This window comes from Cucurbita maxima, unplaced genomic scaffold, assembly GCF_002738345.1.
Source record: "Cucurbita maxima cultivar Rimu unplaced genomic scaffold, Cmax_1.0 Cma_Scf00010, whole genome shotgun sequence".
Taxonomy (NCBI): domain Eukaryota; kingdom Viridiplantae; phylum Streptophyta; class Magnoliopsida; order Cucurbitales; family Cucurbitaceae; genus Cucurbita; species Cucurbita maxima.
In genome coordinates, this window is record NW_019272026.1 from 607536 (window position 1) to 617697 (window position 10162).

The window sequence follows — 10162 nt, forward strand, 5'->3', positions numbered from 1 at the left end:
TTTTTTTTTTTTTTTTTTTTTTTTTTTTTTTTTTTTTTTTTTTTTTTTTTTTTTTTTTTTTTTTTTTTGAGAGGGAGAGAACTCTTTCTAGCAAAGCTCTCAACTGGTCTCCAAAAGTTGGAAGATGGGTGAACAAGAAAAAAGTACCAAGAATAACTTACTGTGCTTGTTTCTTACATTAATTCACAAGAGAAATCCTTCTGATACGTAGTGTGGGTCGTAGTTTAGCGTGGCCGTGGTCCTTGCAAGCGACTGCACGGGGCTCAGCAATCTTTGCAGGACTTCAAGTTAAGCCATGGCTCATGCTTCTACAATAAAGTTTGCCATGTTAATAATAAGAGCTATCCTCCCTCCCCTGAACAAAGCCTTTTTTGCCTTCTAGTGCAGCAGCAGGCTCGGCTTTTACCGAAAGGAAGAGGATACTCGATCGATAAGGGAGAAGCGCTAAGTTCTCCTCCTTGTTTAGTCGAGGCCGAAGCACGGGCTCAAATTTCCATGTGAAGTTGCTGTCGATGTCAAAGATTGATTGGCAATCCCTTTTCAACATGGGTTCTTCCATTGTATAGGCTCAACTGGGTTCTGTTCACTGCATCATGTTGTCCCCAAGCAAGTAATGCTACACAAAATGATACTCTCTGCTTTCTCTTCTCATCAATCACTGTGTTCACTACAGTGTTTGCTGAAGACAAACAAAACAAACATCATATAAAATAAAAGCTTAAGATTATAATGGCTTTGAAATTACAGTCATCTTAGTAATCAAATTTTGATAACAAGAATCTCATCATTCATCCAGTTACGCTATTAAAGAAGTGACAGATATACTTGTATGTTTGTATGTATAATCATTCATCACTCTCAAAAACTGTTTTAAAGTGCTCCTTAGCAAGCCACTCACTATAAATACTAGTTAACACCCAAACAATAATTTTGAGTGGAAAGTGCTTTTATTCATGCCAAAGCACTCCAATATATAGTGCCTTGTAGTATCTGGGGAAGTCAGGAAAATAACATCATTGAGAAAAGCTCTTTGCCCTTTTAAAAGAATCAGTAGTGGTTCAAATCTAAGATAAAAAGAAGTTGTCCAAAGGCTGGAAAATAACTAAAAAAATGCAGAAAATTTTGTGCATAATAGCAAAAATATTTGGAAACTTACCAATCCCACGAATTTTCAGGTTCTGAGTTCTCGTCACAAAGATCAGGATGGGACTCACTAGGGCTGACCGTGGATGAGGGCCATTGATCTGGAACCATGAGAAAATATGTAGTCATAGCTTTTCTGAAACGTTTCTTGTATTGATGAGGTGAGATCACAGTAGGAGCCGCGTTCTTGGGCCCACCTAGAATGCCTGAGTTCTTCACCCAAGTTTCAAGATGTTTATCCCAAGTATATTGCCTCATAAAATCAATAATCCCCACAACCAGCTCTTGCTTTTCCTCATCCAAGCCAACCAAGAGTGAGTAGTCCATGACATCAATTGACTACAGAAGAAATTTGAGAAAATAAATTAGTCAGACACACCAAAATGGAAGATAAGTAAGGGAGTGCTTGGCTCACTGTTTGTTACGAAATAGTACAGTTGAATTTCATATATCTAATTTATATTATTCAGGCCTCCATTCGATAACGATTTTGTTTTTAGTTTTTTTTTTTTGAAATCAAAAGAAATAAACTCACGGATCGGATGAAAGTAGTGTTTATAAGTTTAATCTTTACAAAACCAAAAATCAAATGGTTATAGACTTTATTTCTTAATCCTGCACTGTACCAACTATATCTGTGAACCAAAACACCTAAAAGTAACTCAAGGAAAAAAAAGTAGAAGTACAAAGAACATGAAGTGTTAAATTCAATCTATGGCCTTCAGTATTCTACCCATAGTTTCGGAATTAAAATGCAGATCCGTGATACCGACAATCTCTACAAGTATGCGGTAGTTATTTAAATTGAATTCAGTTTCACTAAGCCTACCACAGTGATAACATTCTGTATATATCTAGAAAAATAACCCTCGTTCAACTAGATATCATATTAGACTTGAAATAGAGATGCTCATTCATGTACACGATGTTTAGTAGCAAGAAAACACTAGAGATGTTTGAAATGAATGTGCAGCTTCTTATAGATTTGAACCCAGGGCACGAATTGAATCCAGAAAATCCAGTTGAGAGCATCAAGACTTTGAAAATCAAGTGACAATAAGAAGATACATTAAACTTACAGCTAAAAACGATGTATCATTCCAAACAGCTCTTTCTAACAACCGCTTTGCCTTGCCGCCCAAAAATATTGGAGAGGTTGGCATAGATTCAATCAGGTTCTGATCCAAAAGAACTTTATTTTTTCCACTCGTGTCTGAATTATAGCGCGATCGAGAAGATCCTTTTAGATCATAAAGTCGTGTCACATTATGCCCAAACAGAAGATTCTCCATGACTAAAACGTCAATCTTGAATTCTTTTCCTCCCTTTAGATGTTTCGTGAACACCTTCAAGACAGCAAAAACCAACCGAAGAATATAATTACGCACAAAGTTTTAAGATGTTTGGTACAAAAGAAGACAATTATGCACAATATTTCAGTTTCAAATATGACTTCTACCCTATTTTTACTTGAAATTCTTTCTTTTGATTAAAATGGTTAATAATATTACAGAATTAAATAAAAATCTCGCTTCCTCAAACAAATTATGATTTTTTTTTTCCAAAAAAAGGCCATAGATTATCATTCCTAGTATTTCAACTTCTGTCATTTCAAATCATTTTTCAAACTTTCTTGATAACAAAGAGAGTTAAAAAAAAAATCATTGTACCTGATACATTCCCACGACCTTCGCCAAGCAAGTTGGGCATCCTGTGCGGATTGATTCAGACAAATATAAAAAATAAGCTGGTGCAAACTGAATGAACGATTCCAACTCTATTTTTGTCACCTGTTTGATAATAAATCGCTCATCTAAAGTTTTTGCAAAGAAAACGTTGCTTTTGCCACCTTGGGCTCCCCATCTCTTACAACGACTAAGAGACCTTACATAATCCAACTCCGAAGGGCAACACTTCTTTCTTAATGCCTCAAACCGCTTAGCAAAGTAGCAAGTTATGGTATATTTCACCGGTCCCAAAGGAGTTTCATTTATAAAACAAACTCTTGTATGCAAATCCTTGGTGAACAAAAGCAGATCCTCAAACTGAAGACTTTCGGTTCTAGCCATGGATAAAATGGTCTCTTCATTGGATCCAAGAGTTCTGTAGACATCAGAACCTTCTTCATCACATGTTTTAATTGAGCCCATTTTAACAGAACCAATAGTAGGCAAAGAACGTGCAGTATCCAAAGCTTCCATTACTCTCTCTGGCTCAGACATCTGAGCATGATACTCTGGCATAAGCAATGAATATGCAATAATACTAGTAGGCTCCTCATCATAGACAGGAACAACAGTATCACTGGAGCCAACATGCATAAAAAGCCGAAGATGGCCTTGCCTTTCCAACTCCCTAAATGATGTAATTAAGGCAGGATCGTAATCAGAAATGTCAGGCTTTGGAATATTCAACAATGAAATCTTTGAACTATACGCTGAAGAAGGCATCGACGTCAAACTTGTACATGTTTCAACAGAATCAACCCTTGTTAAAACTAAGGCGGAATAAAGAAGATGAGTTATCTCTACTCCGTTGGCAGTACACTTTTCCATATCAGGTCCAGCCAATGGCTCCAGAATGGATGAGTTAGTCTGAGGATACCTATCATCAAATAGTATACTATTGGGGTGAATTGCACCTTTCCAAACTGCAACAAGGGTACCAGATAAATCGGTCATACTTGAATATTCTCCCTCTGAATTTGTCCTTCGCAGGGCAGTTCCAACATCTAGAGGTTCAGAATTAACTTGATAAAGACAAAGATCATCCTCCTGTCCACCAAGATCAATATTCTTTTCCCTCTCAGTTTCATAAAATCGGTTCATTTGGCCTGAATTACCTCCTCTGTCAAGATCAACATCATGTTTTGACTCTGAAGGTAGAGAATCGTTATCAAAACCACCAAAGAGATCATCTTGTCCGAATGCCAGAGTCAATTCCACCAACTCTTCCATTGAATCAAGTCCCTTTTCCTCAAGTGTTGGGATGTCATTGCTCGAACTATCTGGGGAATGCTTCTTTCCCAAAGTGACTGCATAACTTAAGCGCTGAACCCAAATATATGAAAGAAAAAGGACGTGCATATGCAGTTTATTGATCTCAAAAATATCAACTGTAGGTTGGCCAACTGTCGTCTCTCCAGATGCTTTATTAAAATGCACCTATAATAACTGGATTACATAAATCAAAGAACCAAAGCATAAAACTTCCTTCCCCACAAAGAAAGTTTCACAATCCATGGAAAATGAGAACCTAGAAACATCATTGCATATAATAATCCGTATTCCATAATAGGAAAATTGTTTGTTTATCTACAAAATTAAGACAACGACCATCTTTGTCAAATAAAACTATTTAATTCTATATTTCAAATAAGGTGTTCAAATTCAGCATAGGATTAGGGAATCATGTTCATAAATACTTTTCTTCCCCAAGGGCATCCAAGTCAATAAATGCACAGGAATGAATATAAAGATTCAACAGATACCAAAAAATAATATGCCCTCACAAGATGAGCATAATGTGTTATAATCGTCAGTTTCAAAACAACGAAATGATTAGAGAAATAAAACCACAACTCAAAAACCTACCTCAAAATCTTCTTTCTCCACATTAATGATTTGCTCTAGTTCTTGAATGTAATTATTCAATTCATTTACCCCAAAATCTTCTTGCTCTGTGCCAGATTCATGCTTCAGAATCAGAGGAAGAGTTTTACATACTTCAGCAAAAAGAACTTCAGCCCTGTTATGTACCTACTAGAAGAGACCACTGATTAGTCTTTCAAAATTTAGAATCAGTTGCTTTAGCGTTCAATTGAAGTTCAATTCGAGGTTGTTGTACCTCATTTGCTTCCTTATTAATCCACTCCAGATTATTATGGTGAAACTCAATTATTGATGGTGGGATATGAACAGACTTAACATTAATTGCTGCATAGTGGAAACAAGCAACCGTTCTTCCAAACCTGCACATGTGAATGATAGATACATATAAGGATGTATTTAACTGGAATCTCGAGCATTTTGCCTTTTCCTTCAACAGGAAATTAGTAAGAACTTCCATTCCAATCAATGGAAGAATACAAATGGTAAGGGTCTAACCCAAAGCCCAAGTAGCTATTCAAGATCGCAAAATCCAATTTGTCTAAATAAGCACAATAGAAAACGGGAAAACTCCTGTAACTGAGGATCAGGTCGCAGAATGTGACCATGAGGATCCTAACCACAGAGAAGAATAGTAAGAAGCCAAAATGTCAAATAAAAGGCAGTCAGAAAGGTAGGCCATATTTTCTGCTAAAATTTCAGAAATATGTCTTCTTTCAGGCAGCAACAAATAGTTTTAAGGTTTTTTATGCTGACATTTCAACAGACCACCAAGAGAAATATTTGGAACTTGTGCATTCTAAGATATATTAACAAACAGAAGTCTCGATTCCCTTTCTCAGTGCAAAAAAAAAAAAACATGAGAAACCTTTACAAGGAACAGCCCCCTGCCACCACCAAAAAAATGTGGTCAAAATTATGGCATCCAAAGAATTGGAATTGGAGACAAAAAAAGGTTAGATTTTATATCCAGAAATGTTAAGTCTTGAGATATAAAACGCCGAACTTACAATTTTGCCGATTCCCAAGAACTTTGGCATTGATAAGGGATTATCTTTTCCATAAAAGATTTGCATATAAAAGCTGAGTGGAAACATTACTAAGACAATTGAGAATGCTTATGTTCATTATTGTCGGTTATTTCCTTCTCTTAATTAAACAACAATCTTTTGGTATTATATTAGCAGTAATTTGTGATTATTAATTAGATTATTTCCTTAACTGTAATGGAGTTTTCTTCTTCTCAAGAAACCATTTTCTTTTGGAGTGAATATGAAAGAAATTGTTCTCCTCTTGATATTTTTAGATAATATCAGAGCCAAAATTAAAACCCTAGCTGCCTGTTGCCATCTGATCCCTACAGACTGGTAGCTGCTACCAAAGACTACAACCATCGACTGATCTGCCTGACTTGGCTATCTGTGTCAACCTCTACACTTCCTTCGTTTCGTACTGTCACACTTGCATCATCCATCCACATCAGCCCTTGTATTATGTTTCACCGCCATCAGGGATCTTGCTTTTGTCCTCTGTTTTGTTGTTGGGTGTTATGTTTTCCAGATTAGTAACTTCACCAGAAAAATGTACCATCATCATAAATAACCAAAAAACTTACCTCGTCCCAGGAACAAAATTCTCCACTATTGGCATTGACCAAGAATCGGATGATGAATATGCATCTAGCCCCCTACCCCTCTCCACCACTCCATCTCCCACTGCAGATAAGGCCAACATCTCTCACCTGTTGCTAGAGATCACACTTGCGGATACAGAGCTTGACACTCCTTTTCAGGAAAAGCATAATGAAAAAGAGGTAGAAGAGGTCCCCCCAAAATCAACGACACTCGCATCAACAATGGTCATCCAAATCCTAGCACCAAGGCTAAAAGAACACCACATGTGCATCATGGCTATTCCATCTGGGAAAAAGAAGCCCACTACGGACAAGAAACTGAGTAAATTGAATAGAGAGATTGCTGGTCTCCTTCCAAACATCAATTATGAGAAATCGAGCAAGTCACAATTGGGAGGTCAATACCTCTTATGATTATTATCTCTTGGTCTCTTGGAATGTTAAGGGCTTGGGAGATTGGCAAAAGAGAGGCCTAATTAAGTCTTTTCTCCTCAAATACAGTCCCACTATGGTTATTCTTCAAGAAACAAAATTGAATTATGTTGATCGTTGGATAGTTAAATTCCTTAGGAGTGCCAAACATATTGGTTGGTCAGCTTTGGATGCCTTAAGCACAATGGGGAGATCTTAATCATGTGGAATGACCCAACTTTGATCATTTCAGAAGTCACCAAAGGCTAAGGCTTATACACCTTAACCACACATACTACCCTGGTTCATAATTACAGATTTTGGATTACAGGAGTCTATGGTCCATGTAGATATCAAGAAAGACATCTATTATGGCAGGAATTACAGGACCTATCATGCCTATGTACAGAGAATTGGCTTTTGGCGAGTGACTTCAATATCTCTCGATGGGCACATGAAAAATCTAGTAGAAAAGTCACCAGAGCATGAGACACTTCAATAATTTCATAAGAGAAGTCGAACTCATTGACCTTCCCCACAGTAATAGACTCTATACATGGTTAAACAACAGACCTCCACCCATCTTGATAGCCATCGATAGATTTCTAACCACGGAAGACCTACTTGGAAAATTCAGTAACGCCGATGTTCAAAGACTGAATAGACCTACATCTGAACATTATCCCATTCTACTTTCCATGGGCTGCTGTAAATGGGGCCTTCGGCCTTCCAATTTGAGAATATGTGGCTGAACCATTTTAAATTTTTGCCAATGGTAGAATATTGATGGAAGAATACGCCCCTTCGTGGATGGTCGGGGAACGATTTCATCAACAAACTTAAAAGACTAAAAGAAGTCTTGAAAAAAATGGAACAAGAAGGCTTTCGGTTGTATTTCCACAAAAAGAAACCAACTACTAACTGAAATTGCTTTCCTTGATGAGAGGGAGGAAACCGACTCCATCACACTAGTTCAACACACAGAAAAGCTCATGAAAGCAGAACTTATTTTGTTGGCAGCAAAGGAAGAGCAATCTTGGAGACAAATGTAAAAAATGATGGTTAGAGGAAGGTGACAAACTCCAAAATTTTCCATCATATCATGGCTACAAAGAAACGAAAGAGTACCATCGTGGAAATTCTATCCACACAATGTAGAAGTTTAGTAAACAAAGAAGAAAGTGTCTCAGAATTTGTGTCCTTTTACACGTCCTTATATTCAAAGGACAATGTCCTCTGTAAATTTCCCCATGATCTTGACTGGAGTTCTATTGATCAACAACAATCTGCCTCCCTCGAGGTTGTTTTCACCAAAGAAGAGGTGGGGAAGGTGATTCAGCATCTGGTCTCCGACAAAACTCCAAGACCGGATGGTTTTACCTCAAAATTTTTCAAAAAATGCTGGAACTTAATGAGAGCTGATATCATAAGAGTATTCCAAAAAAAATTTCGAAAAAAAGTTTGATCTCAAAGAAACTGGATGTTCGCACGACCGAACTATATAAAATCATAGCAAGCGTATTATCAAAACGTCTTAAAAAGGTTCTCCCCTTCACAATAACTGGGCAACAAACAACTTTTGTATAGGGGCGACAAATTCTCGATGCATCCCTCATGGCAAGTGAACTCATAGCTATAAATGGGAAAGAAAGAAACAAAAAGGTGCAGTCATTAAACTTGACATGGAAAAGGTCTTCGACAAGGTTGATTGAACTTTCCTCAAAAACATTCTTGTGTCAAAAGGCTAGTGGATAAAAGGATGCATCTCATCCACAAACTTCTAAATCATCATCAATGGAAGACTGAGAGGGGAGATCTATGCCACACGGGGTCTTAGACGGAGATTCACTATCCCCTTTTCTTTTCATCATGGCAATGAGCTGTTTCAGTCGCCTACTGACAAAAGTAGAATACGAAGGGCACAAAGACAGATAAAAGGTTTTTCGATTGGTAATTAAGGCTTAAGCATCAACCACCTTCAGTTCGCGGACGACACAATCCTCTTTTCTAACTTGGCAGATGCCTCTTCCATAAAAAACATGATGGAGACGATCAAAACCTTCGAAAGATTCTCTGGACAAAATATCAATCTAAAAAAACTAGAGATCATGAGTATCAACATTAACATAGAGATTATTGAATAACTTGCTAGCATATTTAGTTGTAAAAAGGGAGAATGAATATGTACCTAGGACTACCTCTAAAAGGAAACCACAAATATTTTTCCTTCTAGAAGATTATTATTGAAAAAATAGAAAGAAGGTTGTCAACATGGTCATCATGTTATACTTCAAAAGGCGGAAAACTCACCCTAATACAAGCTACATTATCCAACCTCCCCCACTTACTACATGTCTCTATTTGAAATACTACAGAAAGTGGCCGCAAATATAAAAAGATTATTCAGAAACTACTTGTGGAAAGATGTCCCACACCTTGTTCGATGAAATATTATAAACCTCCCAACAAAAAAGGGAGGCCTTGGTCTTTTCTTGATAAAAAACAAGAACAAAACTCACTTACTACATGTCTCTATTTGAAATACCACAAAAAGTGGCCGCAAATATAGAAATATTATTCATAAACTACTTGTGAAAAGATGTCCCACACCTTGTTCGATGAAATATTATAAACCTCCCAACAAAAAAGGGAGGCCTTGGTCTTTTCTTGATAAGGAACAAGAACAAAAATCACTTACTACATGTCTCTATTTGAAATACCACAAAAAGTGGCCGCAAATATAGAAATATTATTCAGAGACTACTTGTGGAAAGATGTCCCACACCTTGTTCGATGAAATATTATAAACCTCCCAACAAAAAAGGGAGGCCTTGGTCTTTTCTTGATAAAGAACAAGAACAAAACTCTCATTGCCAAATGGGTATAGAGATATCATCTGCCTTGTGGAGAAAGAAAAAAAACATCAAGCAAAAATCAACCCCCTCCATCTTCTACAAAAGGGCCTTGTAAGTACATAAAAAAAACATCAAAACCTAATCACCAACTGAACTTGCCACACCGGTGATGGAGGAAGCACATCATTTTGGACCGACCCATGGAATGAAAACACCCTGCTAGCCCTGAGGTATCCACTATTGTACATTCTCTCTCATAGCAAAAAAAGCCACGATCAAAGCAAGCGTGGAATGTTGTCAATAAATTTTGGGACCTTAAGCTGGGTAGGAATTTAAAGGATAATGCAAACTCAATGACTTCGCTCCCCAGTGCTGACGGGGTCTTTCTAGAAAATCCTTGATGATGGACATGTGGGAAAAAGTAAAAGCAATAAATCTCACGCTAGCAAAAAAAAAAAAAAAAAAAAAAAAAAAAAAAAAAAAAAAAAAAAAAAAAAAAAAAAAAAAAAAAA

The 10162-nt window shown here is 37.0% G+C and overlaps 1 protein-coding gene across 2 annotated transcripts in view; it reads right to left on the bottom strand.

Annotated features, from left to right (window-relative positions):
* Positions 1 to 65: 65 nt before the first annotated feature.
* Positions 66 to 10162, bottom strand: part of LOC111485374 (1-phosphatidylinositol-3-phosphate 5-kinase FAB1B-like) — a 20697-nt gene continuing 10600 nt past the window's right edge. Inside the window, exons 7-13 of one of the 2 annotated variants that reach the window (XR_002718660.1) lie at positions 4990 to 5113; positions 4737 to 4901; positions 2814 to 4307; positions 2223 to 2489; positions 1157 to 1482; positions 407 to 679; positions 66 to 308 (exon numbers count right to left, since the gene is read on the bottom strand). Coding sequence is in view for 1 of the 2 variants with exons in the window: in XM_023132231.1 (XP_022987999.1) it covers positions 652 to 679; positions 1157 to 1482; positions 2223 to 2489; positions 2814 to 4307; positions 4737 to 4901; positions 4990 to 5113 (2404 nt within the window). In the remaining variant the exon portion in view is untranslated. Of the gene's footprint in view, positions 680 to 1156; positions 1483 to 2222; positions 2490 to 2813; positions 4308 to 4736; positions 4902 to 4989; positions 5114 to 10162 lie in introns of both variants that reach the window. The other variant, XM_023132231.1, reaches the window with a different exon arrangement.